Source organism: Leptonychotes weddellii, chromosome 5 (assembly GCF_054177405.1).
Source record: "Leptonychotes weddellii isolate Sample4059 chromosome 5, ASM5417740v2, whole genome shotgun sequence".
Taxonomy (NCBI): Eukaryota; Metazoa; Chordata; class Mammalia; order Carnivora; family Phocidae; genus Leptonychotes; species Leptonychotes weddellii.
In genome coordinates this window covers 45887635-45912150 of record NC_138373.1, presented here as the reverse complement: position 1 = coordinate 45912150, position 24516 = coordinate 45887635, and the positions used below count along the sequence as shown (strand labels likewise).

At 36.8% G+C, this 24516-nt stretch overlaps 1 protein-coding gene across 1 annotated transcript in view; it reads left to right on the top strand.

Moving 5' to 3' along the window:
- The first annotated feature begins 1473 nt into the window (after positions 1-1473).
- The window catches only part of UPF2 (UPF2 regulator of nonsense mediated mRNA decay), a 57722-nt gene continuing 34679 nt past the window's right edge, over positions 1474-24516 (top strand). The window contains exons 1-4 of the mRNA XM_081818899.1: positions 1474-1597; positions 7136-7515; positions 10917-11696; positions 21306-21466. Coding sequence (XP_081675025.1) covers positions 7154-7515; positions 10917-11696; positions 21306-21466 — 1303 coding nt within the window. The 5' untranslated portion in view covers positions 1474-1597; positions 7136-7153. The remainder of the gene's footprint in view (positions 1598-7135; positions 7516-10916; positions 11697-21305; positions 21467-24516) is intronic.

Sequence of the window (24516 nt, the reverse complement as noted above, 5' to 3'; positions counted from 1 at the left end):
AAGAACAAAATGCTTAACCAACTGAGCCACCCAGGTGCCTTCCTCCACTTACTTGTTTATCAGTGGTACAGAATAGCAGCATTTATCTTTCTCTTTCACTACCCTTTAAATGATCGACCTATTAGTAGTGTTTCGAAAAAAAAAAAAATCTAAGTACAGGAAACATCGACACTCAATTTGTGAAGGCGATTTATTTGCATGCTACTAAAAAATGGAAAGCGAACCACTAAATAGAGGCAAATGGGCAAAAGCTGAATACAAATGAACCTCATGTATTTGAGGTTGGTAGCAGCTCATTTTGTGAGCTTGTATATCGGGTGAGGCGCCACATGTCAAGCAAGAATCAAGACCAGTTTTGTACCCTTGTTCCTTTGGCTCCTGACCAGTCAAAGCCAACCAGTACGAGATCATGTTAGCAGATCTAAGTAGTGTTTCGATAAAAATCGGAAGCCAGATACACAAACTCCGCAATTTAAGAGGAGTTAAGTTGTGTGGATAAACTAATGCCCTTTTAAAAAGTTGACTTGGTTTCGCAATCGGAAGAAATGACAAGAGTAGCCAACTTTTTAAACCAGTGATTACATTCAGTAATTCAGGGAGGTCATTCCATTTTAATTTTTTTTTTAATTTGTTTGCTACGACAGGGTACTTTCTAAGATCCGTTGAGAAAAATCTTTCTTTTCTTCACTCTGGGTTGTTTTTATGCCGAACAACTAAAAAAGTGCTTCTGGAAATTCCCCCACGGCACTTTCGTAGTCTTTCTAGGGCACTCTTTAAATCTAGACCCATTCCTAACCAACTTCTACTTTTCCCACCAGCCATATTCTTTAGCTTCTCCAGTTCTCAACTTCCTAAATCTTCAACCTCACCCCTCAAATTAGCCCAATCAAACTTTCCCTTCTTAGACCTCTCCCTTACGTTCGCTCCAGGAAACTCCCCTGATAATCACGTGACCAAACTTGTCCTTAATGGCGCTCCGTAATTCTCCTACTGTTCCACCGCCCTTCCTTACCTCCTATTAGCTCCGCCCCACCCCATTCTAGCTCCCCCTTCCCAATCCCCCAAGTGCCTGCGCCTGCGCATCTCCAATTCAGGCGCTTTCCCTTTCCTGGCGACCAATCCACTTCCTGCCTTCGGTCCTTGGAACACTCCTCCCCTCTGCTGGGGACCTGACTTGAGGTACTGGTTGTGGCTGCCCCATTCATTGCCTGTCTGAAAAACTCGCTCTTCTCATCTGGTGGACAATTTGAGCCAGCCTGTATGTGTGTCGCACGTGTCTGCGCCTTTGCTCGCGATCCGTCACTCCATGGTTAAGCTAAGGGCATCGATATGCCGGGGGAAGGGAGATCCGGACAGTTTTCGATCAGGCATACGTCCGAACAGCTTTTTCCTTTCCTCCTCCCTCCGCCCCGCCCCCACTCGCAGCCCGGCCGCGCTGGTGAGTGGCGGGCGGGAGGGCCGGCGGGCGGAGGGAGGAGGGAGAGCTGAGGGAAGGCGGGCCCTCGGCTGCGAGATAGGTGGGGGGAGGGGAGGGGAGAGCCCGAGCGCTGGAGTTGGTGCTGGGAAACCCGGGGCTAATGTTGACAACAGGCTCGAGGTGAGTCCCGGGGAACCTCCTTCCCCTCCGCTCCAACGATCGGGAGGGAGCGGGGTTGGGGGGCACCGGCCTGGACTCCTACTCCCTGAGGGACTCAAGAGCCGACTCCGCACCCCAGCGCTCCGGGGGCGGCGAGCAGTAGACGGACCGCAGCTCCGGCGTCGTCCTCCTCAGACCCCTCTCCCGGAGGCTCCCATCAACGCGGGCGCCCCCGGCCCGAGGCACACATGAGGGGCGGTCGAGCGGGTGTCTGCCCCACATGCCCGGGCTGGGCCTCGGGGCTGAAGGCGGGCAGCCTGCTGTGGCGGGGTGAAGGTGTTTGGGGGTGTGGAGTAGAGCGAGGGGAGGTTGGGGAAAGCTCTTCGGGAGCCGGGAGGAAAGCGAGGGCGAGGAAATGGGGAGGGTGCGTGTGTGGGAGGATGTGGAGTAGGGAGACCAGCCGGAGAGTCTCGGTCTCGGGTGGTGAGGGAGTGTGGGGTGAGAAGTTAGGGTTGGGGCAAGGATGGTCCGCGAAGGTGACCGAGGGTACCCGTAGGAAGGGGAGTTGTGGCGGGGAAGCGTGTGGGGTATGGGAATGTGCAGCAGGAGCAGGGGTTTGTGGGAGATGTGTGTGGAAGGGAAGGGGTTTCGGTGTTTGGGAATGGTGGGCAGGGGTTATTTGGTTTACTTCTTTTTAGTCACACAGGCTGAGGGTTCTTCGCTCTGCCTTCATCCCAGGGCTCCTAGTATTTACTCTCGTTGGTACTTTTGAACTGAGGAGATCATCACAGGGTATTTGGTCGTCAGGTTGGCCCGGCAGAGCCAGCTTACGGGTTTGGGGGTACACACGGAACCGGACCATCAGCTCTCCTGCTTTTTTAGAACCTGTATATAATGATGCATCAGACCAAAGTAAAACTATCACTCACCCTTATCATTTTTCGTAGTTTTTAGGTGTTTATAAAAATTGTACGACTCATCAAGAAAACCAGTTTTGAACTCTGGTGAAATTTGTAAAAACTTTGAATGAGTCCTTGATATTAAGGACTTTTTATAAAGCCACAGACTGGGAGATAAAGCCCCTGTGTGGTTCTGCCCTTAGGACATTTTGAATAACACAGAATTAAAAGGTGAAACAGCATTGTCTTCCTCTGGAGTATTTTCAGAGCAGTCTGATTGTGATTTCATACATAGTCCATATGGTACTTTGCTAAAGGACTATCTTTAAAAGGGAAACACCCTTACTCTGCACTCTGTCCTCCGGTACACTTTATTGGTACCTGTTTTGCTAATAAAGTAGTTTAACTTTCTTTTGGACATTCAGAGTATATTTAGAAAACCAAATAAAATATACACCCCAAGGGCCAGGGCACTACTTGGGAAGCTAGGAAGGTGGTTTTAAAACATGGCTTCCTTTTAAGGACTGGCTGTAATTGTATTCAGTAATTTGTAAGAACTAATGATATTCCAGTAAAAAGATCACTAATATTTATCCTGATTATTTTGAGATGAAATCTATTTAAAATTTTAGTTTTTACTTGAAAAAGTTTTTGAAATAGTTCAGATAAAATATTTGGCTGTTTATTAAAGCATGGACTATCAAAATATTTTAAAGAAATTTTAGCATTTCACTAAATACAGTTTAATTGACAGTACAAATGCATATGGATCCAAATTAGGTTGTTTGTATATTTTGTTTGGCTTTTAAAATCTTTTTTTTTTTAAAGATTTTATTTATTTATTTGAGAGAGAGAGAATGAGAGACAGCACGAGAGGGAGGAGGGTCAGAGGGAGAAGCAGACTCCCTGCCGAGCAGGAAGCCCGATGCGGGACTCGATCCTGGGACTCCAGGATCATGACCTGAGCCGAAGGCAGTCACTTAACCAACTGAACCACCCAGGCGCCCTGGCTTTAAAAAATCTTAAGTCAGGGTATATAGTGGAGAAGAGAAGCGGACAGTGAACCTTGACCCAGCCATTAAACTAGTATAATCGGGCAGGTCACTCCTCTGCTGCCCTGTCATTGTAAAAGTTGAGAATTGGAGTAAAATCTAGTAGTCCTAATTCTAAAAAAATCTCATCTTCCAATGAACTTTTCAGTGTTCTTTATGAAAGAATAAACATTTATTGAATGCCTTCTTGATACTACCTTCTATGTTAGTAGATTAAGAATTCTGTAGGAGAGGTAGCAGTAACTCCATTTTATCAATGAATAGACTCAGAAGTTAAGTTGCCCAGTTCCCATAGCTAGCAGGTTGCAGAGTTGGGATGCCAACTTAAAGTCTGACTTCAAAGCCTATATTGTTTTCACATGTTGCATTGCTGGTCTTTACATGAGCCTTTACCTATCTCATATTTTTTGTTCCCTGAAATTTAGTTTGAAGTGTACTTTGGGTATGTTTTTAATACAAGGATGAAGTGATTCAAAGACTATATCAGTACCAAGATTTAAGGGTCTTATTGAGAATCTGTTTTTTTATGTTTTAGAGCAGGATCAATTCATGAGTGCCTACTACAGTTTGATATAGTAGGCATTTAAACATTTATTGAATAAATGAATGTAGAGAGTCACAAAAGTTTAGGAGACTCTGTTAAGCTGATCCTTTATGAATTTGTAAGATTCCAAGTGGATTTAATGTTTTAATAGAACTTAAAATTACCTTCATAAATGAGACATTACTTGTAAATTTTTAGGCCATTCTTCTTATTTAAAAAAAATTTTTTTTTTTTAAGATTTTATTTATTTGCAAGAGAGAGAATGAGAGACAGCATGAGAAGGAGGAGGGTCAGAGGGAGAAGCAGACTCCCTGCTGAGCAGGGAGCCTGACGTGGGACTCGATCCTGGGACTCTGGGATCATGACCTGAGCTGAAGGCAGTCGCTTAACCAACTGAGCCACCCAGGCGCCCCAGGCCATTCTTCTTATTGTCTGTAGTTCCTTGTATCATAGAAGTGTCGCTTGTTGATAAACTTCACTTCAGAAAATACCAGCTCTCTATATAAAGAGTATTATTTTTTTGTGCATAATGACAAATATCCCTAAGTAAGTTTGTATTGTTACGTTAGGATTATCTTATCCCTGTATGTTTTAGCTAGTGTCTGCCAAAAGTTAAAAAAGTGATATAAAAACTGCTTAGCCATTATCAGGGACTCTTTCTATTCAGATACGTAATTCTATGATTTGTCAGTATCTATGATGAAGTCTTCCACCTCACAGTTTGGTACTCTCAAGGTTCTTAATAACTTTAGTTGAGAGTATGGGTTCAAATTCCAGCTCTGTCACCAGCTGTGGAGGCCTTGGTCAAGTTACTTGGTCAAGTCTCAGTTTACTCATTTATAAAATAGGGAAAATAATACCCACCTCATAAAGATTTTAGTATTAGATGAGATAATGTATGTAAGATGTTTACTGTGGGGCCAGTGAGTGGTAGCTATGAGTATTTTCTTTTAAAAGTTTGCTTGCTTTAGGGCATGGTTTTTTCACATTAAAGGTGGGTATTTGAAGCTGCTACGCTTCCCAGATAACATAAATGTTAACACTGCCTTGCCACGCAAATAAGTAGTTATGCCCTTTCATGTTTTAATGATTGATTAAACAGGATTAGCAGCTTTTTTTCTTGAGTTCCACCGTTGAGGTTAACTGAAGCCTTTGGGTGTCATTGTTAAAATAAATGCGTAGATTGTAGGGGTGCCTGGGTGGCTCAGTCAGTTAAGTGGTTAAGTGTCTGCCTTCTTGAGTGTCTGCCTTCGGCTCAGGTCTTGATCCCAGGGTCCTGGGATAAAGCCCTGCACCGGGCTCCCTGCTCAGCGGGAAGCCTGCTTCTCCCTCTCCTCCCTGCTTATTCTCTCTCTCTCTCTCTCTCACTATCTTTGTCTTTCTCTCTTAAATAAATAAATAAAATCTTAAAAAAAAATAAAATAAATGCATAGAATGTGAACCTGGAGGAGAATCAGAGTAAAAGAGAAAAGGAGAAAGGAAGAGGTGGTTGAGAGAAGACAGAGTGTTGCTTGTGCCTCCAAAAATTCCTTAAAGTGCTTCTATTGGCCTAGGTTTTCTTTCTGTGATAACATTTTATTGGAGTGCTGACAAATGCATTGTGTTTATAAAATATTTATTATTGCAAATGTTTTGTTTGCTAATCTAGTTTTTATTGCTGTAACTTAAAATCTGTATTTGAAAATTATTAAGAATACTGTGTATATTTTTAGCTTTTGATAAAAAAATTAGGAAGTTTAAATAATTTAATCCTGTATTTCTTAAATAGAAAGTATTTTGATTTTCTCATATACAACTTTCAGATGATATAGGACTTAAAACATGAAGCACTGCCCATAAAAGAAATTCTATTAGAACACTAGTTCTAAGAGAGTTTTATTTTTAGGAAAGAAAAATGCTGAATTTTGCTGGGAAATAGAGTTTTTTGTTCCACAGTTTATTTCCAATTAACTGTATAGAGCCTGTACTATAGACCAGTGTTATCCAGTAGAACTTTCTGTGATAATTAAAATATTCTCTATCTGCACTGTCTGTTGTGGTAGCCACTAGTCTTTTGGAATTGAGCACTTGAAATATGGGTAGTGACTGAAGAACAAAATTTCAAACTCTTTTTAATTAATTTTCATTTAAGTAGCCTCATGTGGCTTGTGTTTTTCAGCTGGTGGTAATTTTGTCCTCAAGCAACATTTGGCAATGTCTGGAGTAGTTTTTGGTTGTCAAAACTGGGGAGATACTGCTGGCACCTCCTTAATAGAGAAGGCAGGGATGCTGTTAAACGTATAATGCACAAAATAGCGTTACTACCCCCCCCACCCAAAACCCCCAAAGAATTATCTTGCCCGAAATGGTAGTAGTGCAAGGCTGAGAAGTCCTGAGCTGGTGGCTACTGTACTGGCAGATAGAGACAGAATATACAAATTTTGTAATCATCATTATGTTTATTTATAGATTAATTTTGACTAATACCAATGAAAAGATTGAAAATCTAGTATAATTTGAGATAGTTGATGGTTTCTGTATTCTAAAGTTTGATAAGGTTAGAATGATAATGTGAAGTCCCTCTTCTGTTGTCTATTTTGTTAGTTCATTTATAGGAGGCAAGAGCTCGTTTATGTTCCAGCTTAAAATGTTCCATGTTGTGTGAAATATGTCACCAGCATCTCCTAACGGATGTGAAATGTTGGGATTAAAACCGATTGAAAATATGCTCAGATACATACTGAAGTATTTATGATTGAATGTTACATTTTGTAGTTGATAATGGTTGAATTTGGGCAGTGAGTATATGGAGGTTGGTTATATTGTGCTCTCTACTTTTGTTTATGTTTCAGTTTTTCCTTAGTGAAAAGTAAAAAAGTACTTAGGTGAGGCATAACTAATAATGATAGAATGTGGAATGTGACCAAGAAATTATTTTATCACAGAAATAGTGTTTATTTTGCATGCATTTAATCTTCCACAACAATTGCATTAATATGTTCTGTTTAAAAAACAGTGTCACATTACTAAAAGTCACTGCATTTACAATACTGCAAAGAATACTGACATTCTTTTACTCTTACAGATTGTTCTGGGTAACATAATGCCAGCTGAGCGTAAAAAGCCAGCAAATATGGAGGAAAAAGAAACTTTACTAAACAACAAGGAAAAAGACTGCGGTGAAAGGCGGCCAGTGAGCAGCAGGGAGAAACCAAAAGATGAGATCAAGCTTACTGCCAAGAAGGAGGTTATTAAGGTCCCTGAAGATAAAAAGAAGAAACTGGAAGAAGATAAGAGAAAAAAAGAAGACAAGGAACGAAAGAAAAAAGAAGAAGAAAAGGTGAAGGCAGAGGAAGAATTAAAGAAAAAAGAGGAAGAAGAAAAAAAGAAACATGAAGAGGAAGAGAAAAAGAAGCAAGAAGAGCAGGCAAAACGTCAACAAGAAGAAGAAGCTGCCCAGTTGAAGTAAGAACATTTATTTTATTATTGATGTGAAGGAATGGGAAGATTGTAATGTTAGGAAAGCAATGATTATTTGGAATCAGACCTCTGGAGTGCACTTCAATGAGAGTATCTTCAATTACTCGTTCTGTTACATTTTCAGTGACTAGAGGCATGCTTATGATGCTTTAATTACTCATTTAAAATAATCGTAATTAAATTAATTCATAAATAATAAAGTTATCTTTTTTTCTTAATTTTATTTTATTTTTTTTTTAAAGATTTTATTTATTTATTTATTAGAGAGCAAGCGAGAGAGAAACAGCATGAGAGAGGAGAGGGTCAGAGGGAGAAGCAGGCTCCCCGCTGAGCCGGGAGCCCAATGTGGGACTCGATCCGAGGACCCTGGGATCATGACCTGAGCCGAAGGCAGTCGCTTAACCAACTGAGCCACCCAGGCGCCCTAAAGTTATCTTAAATACGTATTTTTTTAGGTGTAGGGTAATCTGGATTGTTTTTGATTTTTTTTAAAAAGCTTTTTTTTTCATGGTGTCGGTCTTAAGTTGAGGGTCTTTAGTTCTTAATGGCTGTTATTTGCTGAATTCTTATTATATGCTAGGCACTACAAAACGTATCAGCACATATCCTAAAGGCAGTCGTAATAATCCTCATTTGACAGATTAATAAAATGAAGTTTGAAGAGGTTACAATAAACAGTGGAGTGGCTGGGTTTTTTGAACCTAGCCAACTTTAAAAATTTGTCCTTAAAAAGAATTCCATAATGGCTCCCATTCTTATTTTCATCTAAATCTATTTTTAGGGGTGCCTGGGTGGCTCAGTCGGTTAAGCGTCTGCATTTGGCTCAGGTCATGGTCCCAGGGTCCTGGGATCGAGCCCCATGTCTGGCTTCCTGCTCAGTAGGGTGTCTGCTTCTCCCTCTGTTCTTCCCCCGTTCATGCTTGTGATCATGCACAGGCGTGTGCCCTCTCTCTGAAATAAAATCTTTAAAAAAGAAAGAACATAAATCTATTTTTAACCTTGTAAATCTATATAAGTAGTATAATGACTTGGCGAAAAACAAGGTAGTCCTCAGGAAATCTACTAGGATGTAGCACGAGTGACAACTGTTGAGTAGCATGGGCTCTTCTCTCCATATATATATGATTTAAAAAACTTTGTGAACATGAATTTTCATGGATCTCTAGAACAGCTCAAGCACCTACTCTCCTACCAAAGTTCTTTAGCCCTTCTTTTTAGAGAGGTACTGGAGCCTTAGGTATGGAAGGCAATAGTAGAGGCCAGTTTGGGAATATTCAGAGCCATGACCCTTGAGAGTTTCTTGCTTATATTTTACTTTCTAAAAAAATTCACAAGGAGCTGTGGACCACACAGAAGGAGGCAGGTACAAAATGAGATTGCTGTTAAATGTGAATGTAAAAAGAACACTGGATTTTAAGACTTATGAAAAAAAGAACGTAATGTATTTCACTGATTATTTTATATTAATTACATGTTGAAATTAAACTTTTAAATTTATTGTGCTAAAAATGTATTCAAATTAATTTTAAAATATTCACAAGGATATTCACTTTCACTGTTACTTTTGTTCCTCCCTCTACGCTAGTACAGAAAGAACAAAAAAAACCCCAAAAAACCAAACCACAAACAAGCAAACAAAAACCCAAACCATCAGACTCCCAACTTATTGGGAAAAATTCAAACATAATGCAAAAAACAGAAAAGAATAACGAACCAGTCCTCCCAAGCCCCCCACCGCCCTATCTACCCCACTTTTTTCCCCTGGAGTACTTTAAAGCCTCATTATTTCAATGGTAAATATTTCATTTATGTATCTTAAACTATTTTTATTGCAGATGAAAATGGACTTATTTAATGCATATACATAATGAGTTATTCTTTCTTTTTTTTTTTTTTCAAGATTCTATCTATTTATTCATTAGAGACAGAGAGAGAGAGGCAGAGGGAGAAGCAGGCTCCCAAGGAGCAGGGAGCCCGATGCGGGACTTGATCCCAGGACCCTGAGATCATGACCTGAGCCGAAGGCAGACGCTCAACCATCTGAGCCACCCAGGCGCCCATGAGTTATTCTTTCTTAAAGTGTGCTCTCACTGCTAATCCTTTATTTGTGTGTGGCTGGGAGACTTCCAAGGGATATTCACATGTCCGTGTTCCCTGTTAACTTATTGTGGCTTTTAGTTGAAAAATCATAGAAGGGTAGCTCAGGGATGGTTATCTCTGAAAGATGAAAATCTGCTTTTTAGAAATTTATATTTTAAAGTTACGTATTTTGGTATCTCAGAAGCCTCAAAGTCAAGATTGTCCCTACCTTCCTGCTCCTGCTCAAGTTATTTTACTACTTTTGCAATTTAAACATGTTCCATCTTTTTTTTTTTAAAGTTCAGCCCCCCAGAATACTTTTATTTATTTATTTAGTTAGTTAGTTAACCCTTATTTTTGTACATATATGTTTTTCTTTCTTTAAAATTTTGGGAGGCACTTTCTTCATGTTCCATCTTTTAATTTTTTTTTTTTTTTCAGGGTAAACTGTTAGCCTTTTATTAAAGGAGTTTTATCTTCTAGTTATCTTCTAGTTCCTTTTCAAATTTTCTTAATTACACTTGAATTTTAAGACCCAAACTGAGAAAGGTACTTTATTAGAGGTTTGGTTAAACCTGAAGTATGGAAAAGTGGTACTTAAATAGCAAAACATTTTTAGTGCATTCTTTTTATAAACATTGTTCTTTAAAGTGTTCTTTGTGGACATTTTTTTTTTTTTCTATATTCTCAATGCTTTTATCTGTTTTAGGGCTTATATCCTTCCCAGGCATATTATTTTATATTTTTCATATTACACATTATGTGTTTAATCCATTTACTTTTGTAGCTTTATTGAGGTAGAATTGACAAAAGTGTTTTATTCATTTAGTTTGCTAGTTGACAGAATGATTTTTGCTCTAGTTATTCAGAATCATCCACTCTGCCACATTTGGTATTTTCAGTATACTGGGTTTTCATTATCTTAAGTCATTAATAAAATGTCTTTAGAAGTTGGAAAAGGGGTGCCTGGCTGGCTCGGTTGGTATAGCGTGCAACTTTTCATCTCAGAGTTGTGAGTTCGAGTCCCATCTGGGTGCAGAGATTGCTTAAAAACAAAATCTTAAAGTAAGGGTACGTGGATGGCTCAGTCGGTTAAGTGTCCGACTCTTGATCAGGTCTTGATCACAGGTCGTGAGTTGAAAAAAATATTTAAAAAAAAGTAGGAAAAGGTTTTTTGCTTGTTTCATTTCTTTGGGATGCTGATGCTTATATGATTATGTTTTCATTGTCTTTCACTCTTATGAAATTTGTCAGTGATTCTTCAAAATATACAAGGTATTTTATTTACTTGTTTGTTTTTTATATAGAGAGAAAGAGGAATCCCTTCAGCTTCATCAGGAAGCCTGGGAACGACATCAGTTAAGGAAGGAACTTCGTAGCAAAAACCAAAATGCTCCAGACAGCCGGCCAGAGGAAAATTTCTTTAGCCGCCTAGACTCAAGTTTGAAGAAAAATACTGCTTTTGTCAAGAAACTAAAAACTATTACAGAACAACAGAGAGACTCCTTGTCCCATGATTTTAATGGCCTAAATTTAAGCAAATACATTGCAGAAGCTGTAGCTTCTATTGTGGAAGCAAAGCTAAAAATATCTGACGTGAACTGTGCTGTGCACTTGTGCTCTCTCTTTCACCAGCGTTATGCCGACTTTGCTCCATCACTTCTTCAGGTTTGGAAAAAACATTTTGAAGCGAGGAAAGAAGAGAAAACCCCTAACATTACCAAGTTAAGAACTGATTTGCGTTTCATTGCAGAATTGACAATAGTTGGGATTTTCACTGACAAGGAAGGTCTTTCCTTAATCTATGAACAGCTAAAAAATATTATTAATGCTGATCGGGAATCACATACTCATGTTTCCGTGGTGATTAGTTTTTGTCGACATTGCGGCGATGATATTGCTGGACTTGTGCCACGGAAAGTGAAGAGTGCTGCAGAGAAGTTTAATTTGAGTTTTCCTCCTAGTGAGATAATTAGTCCAGAGAAACAACAACCTTTCCAGAATCTTTTAAAAGAATACTTTACATCTTTGACCAAACACCTGAAAAGGGACCACAGGGAGCTTCAGAATACTGAGAGACAAAACAGGTGATTTTCAAATATTTCTCAGAATTGAGAATTTATTTTGGAGCTCATACTTAAAAATTTTTAAAGTCTTCATGCCACTGAAAGAACTTACGGAAAAGGGCTCATTGCAGGTGATTTCTTAACATTTCCAGGAGAATTTCAAAGTACCAGTCTAAGTACTCATGTTTAAATGGGAGTCTATGATAGATTTTGTTTCTGAATTTAAAAGACAACTGGCAAGTATATGGTGATTTTTACTTTGTGGATGTGTTTTCTTCCTGTGATTTAAAAAACTTAATGTTGAGGGATAAAGTTTCTTTTTCTGTCACTTTAACTTACCTGCTATTATTTTTGTGTGTTTTGTTGTGCCCACTCTATAACAGGTTTGCTTTCATTGTTTTGTATCTTAATTTATTGATGTCACTGTTGATACTTGTTCTTCTTAGAAAATGAGTCATTATCAGTGGTGTTTTAGATCAGAAATGAGGAAAATAGTGCAACAAATTAGATGTGAAAAAAAATTTCTTAAATGCTACTGTGTAAAGTGCATTAACAGGAGTCTTTCTCCTGGGACCATCCATTTAAAGTTTCAAGGAATAATGTGGCATAATGTATGTGCCTGTGGTAATTAGTGAAGGTATCTGATTGAGGGGCCACCTTTGATTGTTAAAGATACTGCTGTGTAGCCTGTGTACCTAGGAGGCATCAACAAGTTGGAAGTTGATGTAGTTGGTGGGCAGTAGGTCAACTTTTACGGAGGGTGGATTTGGAGGAGGGCTGAGGGAGTACAGAAAGGAGGCAGCAGCAGTAGCGTTTGGCTGAGTACCTTGCACCTCTTTAAAATGCATGGTTAAGAGTCTGAAATTGCTGTTTTTCAAGAATTAGTATGGGAGGGTATGGATTTCCATAAACCTGCTGGTTTAATCAGAAGGTGATTGACTTAACTAGAAGCGAAGACTGTAGCAGTGTGGTTAGCTTTATGTCAGGATAGGTCCACAGACTTTATGACTAAACCATGATGGTTGAGGGTCACTCAAGACGTGAGAGTTTAAGATGGCAGTGGTGTTCCTCAGGGTTTCTTTTTTTATTTTTGAAAACAAAGATCTTTGTTTTGTGGTTTTGAATAGTGAGGACTGTTTTAAACTTTGAATAGGCAACTTCAGGGTGTATTTATGTAGTCAATAATGAGTTTAAGCAGAAAACAGTGGCCCTCTATTAATAATTCTCACATATTTAAGGTTTCATAATTACGACTTACATAGTGTTTTATCATTTTCCTAGTTTTTTTCTTTTTCCCATATGTTCTACCTAATACCTCACGGCTGATTTTGTAGTATGCTTTGATTACTTTTTATCAGCTACGTTAGGGGTTTTGTGTGTGTTTACTTCTGATTGGCCTCACAGAAGCTTAGAGGGTAGAGTCTACAATGACTTAATCCGATCCCCTTTCCAGTGCAGGAGTCCATTTTACAGATTATCTGACAGATAAAGTATTCTTTCTTTGGAAGTACCCTTCCAATGTTGGCACACCTACTTACTAGGAATTCAAGCTGAAATTTAACTCCCCATAAAATGGTTCCCTTCGATTTACATTTTTCTGGTACCAATGGAATAAAGCTGCTTAAAGTGGGGGGTCCATGAACTGTTTACCTATTCATAATGAATTAAATATAGGAACAGACTAAGCATTTAGACATCTTTTATAGCAATTTTCTATAGTCCTGATATTGTTACTGTGTTTTATAAAAGTGTCTGCAGTGATTAGGAAAAAAAAATAATTCCTTTACCACAGATAGTTTGAGAAACGCTGACGTGGGACATGTCTCCTCTTTCATACCCATGATAATATCTCAAATATTTGCAAACTGCCAGGATGTTTCCTTCTCATCTTCTCAAGGCTAAACACCTCCTGTTCCTTCAGTTTGTTCCATGATTTCCACGTGACTATCCTTAGGACATTCGTTTTGGATGCATTTTTTCCTGCCTGTAACCTCAAATTCCATTACTTTTTATTATAGCTGCCTTGTCATTCTTTTGACTGTTTGTGAGCTTATATATACCTAAAGATTAATTTCTCAAATGAACTGCTGCCAGACCAGTTCTTCACCTTGAACTAGTGGAAATCATCTCTTAAACCTGAATGCAGACTTATCTCTTTTAACTTTATTTAGATGTTTTTGGCATACTACTTTATCCTAATGATAATTTTGAATATTGATTATGTTATTATCTGCTGTATATATTATTATGTACTTATCTGCTGGTCACATTCAGTTTTGATAAGCAGACCTGTTCTTTAATATTATTCAAGTCACCATGAAAATTTTGAATGGGATGTAGTGTTAAGAGCATGGTTTTGTGGCCTTTACCTAGAAACTTTTACTGATTTAAATACAGAACTTTTGGGGCGCCTGGGTGGCTTCAGTCGTTAAGTGTCTGCCTTTGGCTCAGGTCATGGTCCCAGGGTCCTGGGATGAGCCCTACGTCAGGCTCCCTGCTCAGCGGGAAGCCTGCTTCTCCCTCTCCCACTCCCCCTGCTTGTGCTCCCTCTCTCGCTGTGTCTCTCTCTGTCAAATAAATAAATAAAATCTTTAAAAAAAAAATAAATAAATCCAGAACTGTTAACCTGTGGTTATTAGAGGAGGTTATTTACCTAGTATAAATTGATCTTAGCATTGTAGCAGTCATTTTATCATGGGATATTGTCTACACCGATGTAATAATTTGGGAGATGGGAAAATCTTTTTTTTTTTTTTTTTTAAGATTTTATTCATTTATTTGAGAGAAAGAGCACAAGCCAGGAGACAGAGGGAGAGGGAGAAGCAGGCTCTCTGCTGAGCAGGGAGCCTAATGCAGGGCTCGATCCCAGGACCCTGGGATCATGACCTGAGCCGAAGGCAGCCGCTTAACTGACTGAGCCACTCAGGCGCCCTGGGAGATGGGAAAATCTTAATCACAATATAGAAAATAATTGGCATATGGCTTAATAAATAACGCATACCTTAGGATAGCTTCAAATTGAGCAGCCTCTATAGTGTAGATTTGAATACCTGACTGACCAAGAAGACATGAGGATTAGTGCAGAATCCCTTGGCCTGGTATTAGTACATTACAATGTACTGTTAAAATGACCAGTTCCCCAAAGTTTCCCCCTCCCAGTCATTATCCAGTAGGTGTTTTGAGATTATTCTGCATCATGGGAATAATTGTAGACAATAGTTTTTCCCAGTAAGGTTTCTCTTAGGGAAATGCTGGAAATCTAAGTGCCAAGCTAGCAGATATTTAAGACTCATGTAGTTAAATTATTTTAAGCCTTTATACAATATCTTAATAATGACAGTTTAAAACAAAAAAAAACCCAAATACATTATATTTTCAGTCTATGAATCCTAAATGCTTTGGGTCATTTTAATTAGCTTGGGAGATGGCACTATTCATAGAGGTTGTGAAGTCTTCGTCTATACTCATTAAAGTCTATACTTAAGATTTCTTTCAACCAATTTATAAAAATAGAATAATAAAATCTCTGGTATTTTCTAAAAGACACTAATGAATGAATGAAGACAGTGACTGCATAACACCTCTTGAGTCTTAGTTAGCTGTTCTTTTCTCATGTTACCTGGGCTGATACTACAGGTATTCTAATACTAGCTATCTATAACTAGTTCTGTTTCAAAGCCCCTGAGAGAGTTATAATTATAAGCAAGTAATACAACTGACCCTAGGATTTGGTGAATTCTTATAAATTTGACCTTATAAGCTTTTTGTACTTCAAAGAATTTTTAAAATATATTTTGGTTAAGTGATTGATCCTGGAGAATTATAATTAATATTTAAACATTTGAATATAACCAGTAACATCGTCCAGTTTAGAGTTAATAGCTTTACTTGGTAGGTTTTGCTTTTTATAATGTTCAGTGGTCTTACTTTATACTTAAAATGCTTTGTGCTGTGAGATATTTTTCTCAGTGAGGTAATATGACCTATTTTTTGGCATTTAATAAAAATTGAAGAAATGATTTAATTTTTATTAGATATAATTTAATTATATAACAGTTTGTTTCTTGCAGTAGTGAAATCATGAATTCATATATTAAGTCAATTCTTACTTGAATAATTTTGAAGTGTCTTCATTCCTTTCTTTCTCCCTAACTGGTGGGAATGGTGGTAAAAGTTTCTTTTTTCAGTACTGGTGAATTAGGACCTTATGATTGCATGTTTAGACAGCACTAAGTGATTTGATTGAAAGTATAGAAAAAAAATACAAGTAGAATGTAAGCTTTCCCTGTTAATAAAATCGGAGATTTCTTTCATTACTGCAAATTCATGAGATACTACTTTGCCATTGTTGAAACTTAAAAGCACATTAATGTAAAATTAAGTAGTGTTGCTTTTACCTTCCACTTCCCTTCCAGGTAAGTTGTACCTTGCCTTTACAGGTGGAATGTTTGATAAATCGTTTAGTATTTAAGCACTATTAAGATGTTCTGTCACTGTACTTAGACTCAGCGAGGCTTTAACAATTTTGTAAGTACTCTAAAATTGTTCCATCTTTCCTGAAATTATCTCTCATTCAATGACTTTGACAGTTCTTTAATAAATATTTGATTGAGTACAGTTATGGTTACTATGCTGTAGTGTGTTTTCACACAAGATTATAAGACATCCATAACCAAATTCTAAAATGAAACCAAAAGAAAATTTAATTTGCTTGAAAATTTGACAAATTGCTAAAGGAGATAAAAAGTAAAACCTAGTAGTTTTTCATGGGTCTGCTTCATGATTATTTTTTCAAGATTTTGGCCATGTGTTCTATGTTATTTTGCATGACTGTATAAGGTCAAAGCTAAGATGGATTCTGTGTTCTTGCCAAGATTTTTTTTCTTTTTAATTTGGCTAATAGAAGATCAAATAATATTTGGCATTGAAGTTCTTGCCTTTTTTACAGTAGGCTGTGGCATGTTTTTTTTCCTCATTAAAATAACTTGTACATTGATCAGGTGCATTAAATGAATGATTTTAATTGATCCTCATAGTACCCTTGAAAGAAATATCTCTGTTTTGAAGGTGATCGGATCTAGGGATTAAAGAGCTTGCCCATTGTGTCTTATATAGCAAGTGACAGATCCAGTTCTTTCATACCTCTTCATACTGTATTTTTCACAATTTCCGTATTACTCATCTTCCATCTGCATTTAGTATTTGTACTTGATTTTAAGGTGTCTAGTAAATACAGTAGCCACTCAGTGCTTACCAAGTCAGATGCAAACAGAAGGACCCGAAAGAATATAAAATAAACACCCCAGTGTGAGAAGGCTTCCTTTGATATATGTATTTGAGAGACATTTTAATTTCAGTATAAGGTACCAAGTGGATAATTTTAATTTGGGAGGCAGTATAGTCCAATAGTTGTGAGCATAGACTCTGGAGCCAGGCTACTTGGGTTCAAATCTTAGATCTGTTATTTACTCAGTTCTGTAATTCTTGGCAAGTTATCTCATATCTCTGTGCTTCAGTTTTCTCTTCTGTAAAATGGAATAACAGTAGCACTCTACCTCTGAGATAAATGTGAACGATGCAGTAAATTCATGTGTAAAAGCACTTTTAAAAACAGTATCTGGCTCATTGTAAGTAGTAAATGTGAGTTTATTATTTGTACTATATTTCCTGCTTAATCCTTCAGAAGGACTTGAGAATTTCTCCTGTGCCTTTTCATGGTTTTGAAAATGTGTATTTTTAAAATAATGCGAAATAACAGTAAATAATATACAAAATAAAAGAGCAAGAGTGTCAAACAATAAGAAAAATTGAAAAAAGGGAAAGAAAACAAAAATATGTCTTTTAATACTAGAATTTTTTGAGGCATTTATGACTTTTCTTATGAGATAGAATGCTCGATTCAAGAATAGACTATTTGATATTTTCTGTCAGTTTTACAATATTGAATTAGTAATATAAAAAACACTAGAAATCAAAGATTGATACACCTTAGGATTGCTTCCAGACAGTGATAGCTCATCATCTGGTGAAGGAGGTATACTATCTTGTATTTTTATTATAATGAATAAGATTTGGAATTAACTTTGTTTTCGTTGCTTTTTATATCTCTAAAATGCTGCCAGTAACTCCCTATTTTACAGTGCTGTCATGAGAGGGAATGTACTCATTTATAATACATTTAACAATGATACTGATTCAGTGAACTCTAATTATGACAGGGATTGGCAAACTATGGCCCACAGGCCAGATAGACCCACCACTATTTTTTATACAGCTGGTGAGCTAAGAATAAGAATGGTTTTAACTTTTTTGATGGTTGGAAAAAAATCAGAAGAGTAATATTTTGTGAAATACTAAAATTATATGAGTTCAAATTTCAGTATCCATAAATAAAGTTTTATTGGAACATAGTCATGCTCATTTGTTTATGTATTATCTGTGGCTGCTTTTGTGCAGCAGAGTTGAGTAGTTGCAACAAAGAACGTATGGTCTGCAAAGCCTAAAATACTTACATATGGCCCCTTTGCAGAAATAATTTGCTAACCTCTAATTTATGACTGTCTCAAAAAGAATGGCTTCTATTCAACTTTCTGAAATTATGGGCTTCTGAAGAGATTGTAATTAAAATGATATGTGATAAATCATATATTCAACTTGATTTTGCATAGTGATACATTCCCATGGAATTCTCATAAGAAATTTTGGTGAGATTTACACCGAATAGAATAGGTACTTTGGTCAAATGTGCTGCAGTAATGTTTAGTTCCCTCATACAGGTCTTCTAAAAAAGTTAAACTGAAAATCTTTTCCAGTGGGCTTCATAAACCTAAAAAACTGCCATATATAGTACAGTCATTAAAAAATGTCTCATTTTAATTTGATGAGCACCTCTAAATGACTCTAGGGATTTTGAATGTTTGGGTGCCTATGATGCATTTATTTCTCTGCTTGAAATCTGTGTTCTTACTAGGTCCTGTGTGTTTAGTCTGATGATTAGTAAATATATTAAATAAAGTCAAGGAAAATGTGTAGGACTATATAAGTTTTGTGTATGACAGAACTCTTCCAGTGCCATTTCATTGGTATCTTGTGCTGCTTGCTAAGTTTTTAGTGTAAGATATGATTAGAAAATAAATCTGCCAAAATCTAAGCTTTTGTCCTGAGGACTGTTCTCACTAGGTAGTAACCTAAGCACATGTAAGTTAAGCAGTTAAGTAAATTAGTACTGTTAAAAAATTTGATCATGGGATTGAGATTTGGGGGGAGTGTGAGGAGTTACTTCTGGAGCTTCAGAGTTTTAAATTTGTTCTAGGATGACTGGAAAGGAACTGGAATGCATACAAAGGGAACTGTCATAGAAGTAAATCACTTTTAACTGATTGAATGCAAAGTCACAGGCCAATGTTTGAAAATGAGATTGATATTGGAAAAAAGAGTGTTCCTTTTTTGTTGTGATAAAATAGTCATCATTTTGTTGCTGCTTATATATCATAAATTATTAATGTTGTATCACCTAAAAACTGCATATATGTTCTTCAGATTACTAGAATGTCAGAACTTGTTAGAGAAAGTTCCAGGTTCTGTTATTTTGAGATATTTTCCTGTTTCTTTTCAAGTACTGAAATAATTTTGCATCTTAATTGTCAGATGTTTTGAAATCTCTTAGGACTGTTATTATCACTCTGAACATAATCTGCTATAGAACAAACTCCTCAGTCTTTATTGACTTAAAATTTTTTCTAATAATAACTGCAGAACATTTTAGAATAGTCTACTTTTGAGTATTTATTTAAACTATTTAATTTTAGTGTCTTTTATCTTCAAAAATGATATAACTTCTTTTTTTTTTTTTAAAGATTTTATTTATTTATTAGAGAGAGAGAGAGCACAAGCAGGGGGAGCGGCAGGCAGAGGGGGAAGCAGGTTCCCCGCTAAGCAGGGATCCCGATGCGGGGCTGGATCACAGGACCCTGGGATCATGACCTGAGCCGAAGGCAGACGCTTAACCGACTGAGCCACCCAGGCGTCCCAAAAATGATATAACTTCTAATTAAAAGTTCTAACAAGCTCACTCATTCAAAATAATAGTCATTGCTTTCGTGAGTTGAGTATTTTTGAATGTTTTGGGTTTAGAATTCATTCACAAAACTTACTGAAAGACTTTTTTCCTATAAAATTAGTTTGAAATAAATGGTTAAAGAGAGAAACTCTATTCTTTTTTTTTTTTTTAAAGATTTATTTATTCATTTGAGAGAGCGAGAATGAGAGAGAGTACATGAGAGGGGGCAGGGTTAGAGGGAGAAGCAGGCTCCTCGCCGAGCAGGGAGCCCAATGCGGGACTCGATCCCGGGACTCCAGGATCATGACCTGAGCCGAAGGCAGTTGCTTAACCAACTGAGCCACCCAGGCGCCCCGAGAGAAACTCTATTCTTGTTCGTAGAATGATACTAATGTACTTTTAAATTGTAAGAAAATAAGTGAAAATTTTTCATTTTAGATACCTAATAGGCTGGATTTGAAAAAAGAAGATTGGATTTAGTGAATAGTATCCTATGCTTTGATCTACCTTGAGCTTATAATGGGAGCTGATATTCCTAACTTAGAAAATGTTGGCTGGAATGTTACAGCATTTAAACACAAGTTTATGTGGGTAGGAATTGGGTAAGGTAGGAAAGTTTGGAAATTGTTCCAGTTAAGCTGGGATGAGTAAGTTTAGGCATGGTTTTTCACTTTATTTTCTGTAACATCACCAAAAAACACCTCATTTTCTTCCTTGTTCATAAGAAAACTCAAATGACAAGTAATAAAAAACTTTTAAATATTTTGAAAATGACTTAATTTTTAATTTACAGTTGGCTTTTTGAAACCTGTATTGTACTTGCATTAAGGTTTATAGATTTCACATTACACTACATACGTACTTAGTTATAAATAGATGCAGTTACAGACATCTCAACTATCTGTAGATATAGCAAGGTTTTTACTTCACTGTACATTTTGAAATTTTTCAGTAGTTCTGCATTTCTAATTATGGGTGGCTTATTGGTGACCTATTTGTAGAATAGAAGACTAGTTGTATTCTCTGCTCCTGAGATGGCCTGAACTTGCTTACGTGTGTTGCTCAATTAATATTTGTTAAATAGATAAATAACCAGTACTTGTACAGTAAACTGAGAATTGGCTGTTTGGAAGATGTGAGCTTTTTCAAAAAATCTTGATTAAAATCATTGTAAAAGTTTAAGGATACTGATTTTTATAACTTGTTTTTGAATAGTAAGTTTTTTAGGTATGTTAAGTATTTTTGATTAACTGTCTGAAGGGAGTATTTTTAACAAAATATTCTTAAAATAATTTTTATTTAGTGGCATTGTTAAATTTTACATTTCTGCAGGCATAGTTAATCACAATATTCTTTGAAGAATTAATGTTGAAATTTAATTGCTTAGGTGAATTTGATTATACCAGTTTTAATTTTCAGATACATCTTGAAAATGTTAATAAAAAATTGAAGAAAATCGTGCAAAAAGCTTATGTGATAAAATAAAATTTTATGGAACATTCCCAGTGTAACAATACATGAGCACATGTATTTTGATGAGATTATCAGATTATTTCATCATTTGTTTATAGGCGTATTCTCCATTCTAAAGGGGAGCTAAGTGAAGATAGACATAAACAGTATGAGGAATTTGCTATGTCATATCAGAAGCTGCTGGCAAATTCTCAGTCCTTAGCAGACCTCTTGGATGAAAATATGCCAGATCTTCCTCAAGACAAACCAACACCAGAAGGTAAGATAGCCCTAAAAACATAGAGATTTTTCAATAAGCACTGCCACTTATCTTTACTTTGTCAGATATGTATTATTGAAAATTAAGTTTTAAACATGCCTTTAAGGGGTTTTAAATGAAGAAGTAGTACTAAGCACTATCACGTATCTTTACTTTGTCAGGTGTATATTATTGAAAATTTAAGTTTTAAACATGCCTTTAAAGTGTTTTAAATGAAGAAGTAGTATTAAGACCTAATAAGAACTTCGAAAAGCTAGTATCTGAAATACTCCTATGAATGGAAAAGGCTTTGCACTTAGAGAACAGTAATTAACTCATGTGATCTTAAGGTGCAGTCCTTCAGGTTCTTTTATATTAGGTATCTTTGAATTATATCCAACAGGGGCCTTTTTTTTTTTTTTTAAGATTTTATTTATTAGAGCAAGCATGATGGGGGGCGGGCAGGGAGGAACAGGGCAGGAGGGAGAGGGAGGAAAGAATCTAAGAATCTCAAGCAGACTCTGTGCTGAGTGTGGAGCCCGGTCACTGAGCTAGATCCCATAACCCTGAGATCATGACCTGAGCCGAAACCAAGAGTTGGACACTTAACCAACCGAGCCACCCAAGTGCTTCCAAACAGGGGCCTGTCTTAAACCATACTTGGGGTTATAAAAAGATTCACTCTATTTCTCATAAGGTGGATTGGATCTTTGGGATTCTAATATTTTTATATGCTTATTTTTAATCTGTTTTGAATGATAGGATATCCTAAATTGTTATTTAGAACTAAAACTTTACCTTGCGGTTTTGTGAGATAAATTGTTTATCATTCTGTGAGATGAGTTATTTTCCATACTATTTCAAAGATTTTTTTTTTTTTTTAAAGATTTTACTTATTTATTTGAGAGAGAGGGAGCACATGAAAGGGGGGAGGGTCAGAGGGAGAAGCAGACTCCCTGCTGAGCAGGGAGCCCGATGCGGGACTCGATCCCGGGACTCCAGGATCATGACCTGAGCCGAAGGCAGTCACTTAACCAACTGAGCCACCCAGGCGCCCCTATTTCAAAGATGTTTTAAAGTTCCGTTTGATTGTCCTTAAGTTGGTAGGGCTCCTAATACATTAATCTGTCACATCAACTACTTTATATAATAATTTATGTTGGTAGATGTGTTAATGTGTTATTAATCTTCAAGCTATCTGGCAATCCTGTTTACTTAAAAATTTTAAGAATAAAGTATTTGTAAGGTATCCTTTTATAATACAAGAAGATATTTTGTATTTTACATCTCAGTAAGAAACACCTATTGTATAGTGTGAGTGCGTTTATTTTATTTATATATAATCATGTATATAATTCCTCCTAATTTTTATATCCCTTCATCAGTGAACCTCAGACTTTTTGGTTTTTTAAAAGAAGTTCCACTGTAGAATTTGTGTTTGTTTTATTCTGGCAGGTTTCTTGAACATTTTCAGTATATTTATTATATTTTAGAACTAAAATCTTTGATACTGTTTAGCATTGATTTGGTATTATTTCTACTGAAACTTAAGGTAGTCTTCTTTTAATGGTAAATGACTTGAAAGTATTTGTAGGCATTTTCCAGAGATAATAGGTCAACATAAAATTCTGTCATTTTTAAAAGATATTTTCACCAGGTATAGAATTTTAGGGTGACATTTTTTTCTTTCAATACTTTTTTTTACATATGGTATATTTTTCCTCTGCTTGCTTTAAAATTTCTTAATTTTGATGTGGCTTGGTGTGGTTTTTCTTTGGTGCTTGGGTTCATTGGACTTCCTGAATCTTTGAGTTTATAATTTTTGTCAAATTTGGAAAATCTTGACTCTGGTTTCTTCAAATATATTTTCTATTACTCTTCTACCTGCTATGGAGATTTAATTATAACTATGTTAGGTGGTATGAAGTTGTTCTTTTTATTCTTTAATACTTTTTTCTCTGTGTTTTGTATTGGATAGTTTCTACTGCCGTATCTTCAAATTCATTAGTCTTTCCTTTTATAGTGTATAATATACTATTAATCTTTTTTTAAAGATTTATTTATTTTAGAGAGAGAAAGCACAAACAGGAGGGACAGAGGGAGAGGGAGAGAGAATCTCAAGCAGACTCTGCGCTGATCACAGAGCCTGACGTGGTGCTTGATCTCACAACCCTGAAATAATGACCCGAGCTGAAACCAAGAGTCCGATGATCAACTGACTGCGCCACCCAGGCACCCCTATATTATTAATATTATATAGAAATGTAATTTTTATCTCTCAAAGCTGGTTTTATTTTCCATGGTCTCAAACATGCTTAGTCTATCTCCTAGTTTGTTGAGTATATGAAATATAGTTAGAATATCTGTTTTAATGTCCTTGTCTACTAATTTTATCATGTATGTCATTTCTGCATTTTTTTTTTAAGATTTTATTTATTTATTTGACGGAGAGAGACACAGTGAGAGAGGGAGCACAAGCAGAGGGAGTGGGAGAGGGAGAAGCAGGCCTCCTGCAGAGCAGGGAGCCTGATGCGAGGCTTGATCCCAGGACACTGGGATCATGACCTGAGCCAGACATCCCTTCTGCATTGGTTTTAATTGATTAAGTAATTGATCTCCTCTACAGCTCTTGTATTTTTTTCTACTTTTTGCATTTTTCATCATGTTTAAATTGGATAACTGCTGGATAGTTGTGTATTCTTAGAAACATCATTGACCTTAATTCTGGGACACAGTTAAGCTACTTGGAAACAGTTTTATCCTTTTCAGGTTGGCTTTGTTAGGTGGGATCAGACCAGCCTTTAGTCTAGGGCTAATTTTCCCTATTACAGAAGCAATATCCTTCTGTACTCCCCTGATTTCCCATGAATTGGAAGATTCATGAGTAGTTATTTTCCCAGTCTCAATTAGTTCCTTTACACATAGGGGCTGATCAGTGTTCCGCTGAACATTCAGGGGGAGTTCTCTGCTGATCTTTAAGGTCTGTTTCTGTGCTTTTCCCTCTCTGGTACTCTGTCCTGCACTATCTAGCCACGTGGGCTAGAATCTTTCCCACACTCTCATCTTCTGTC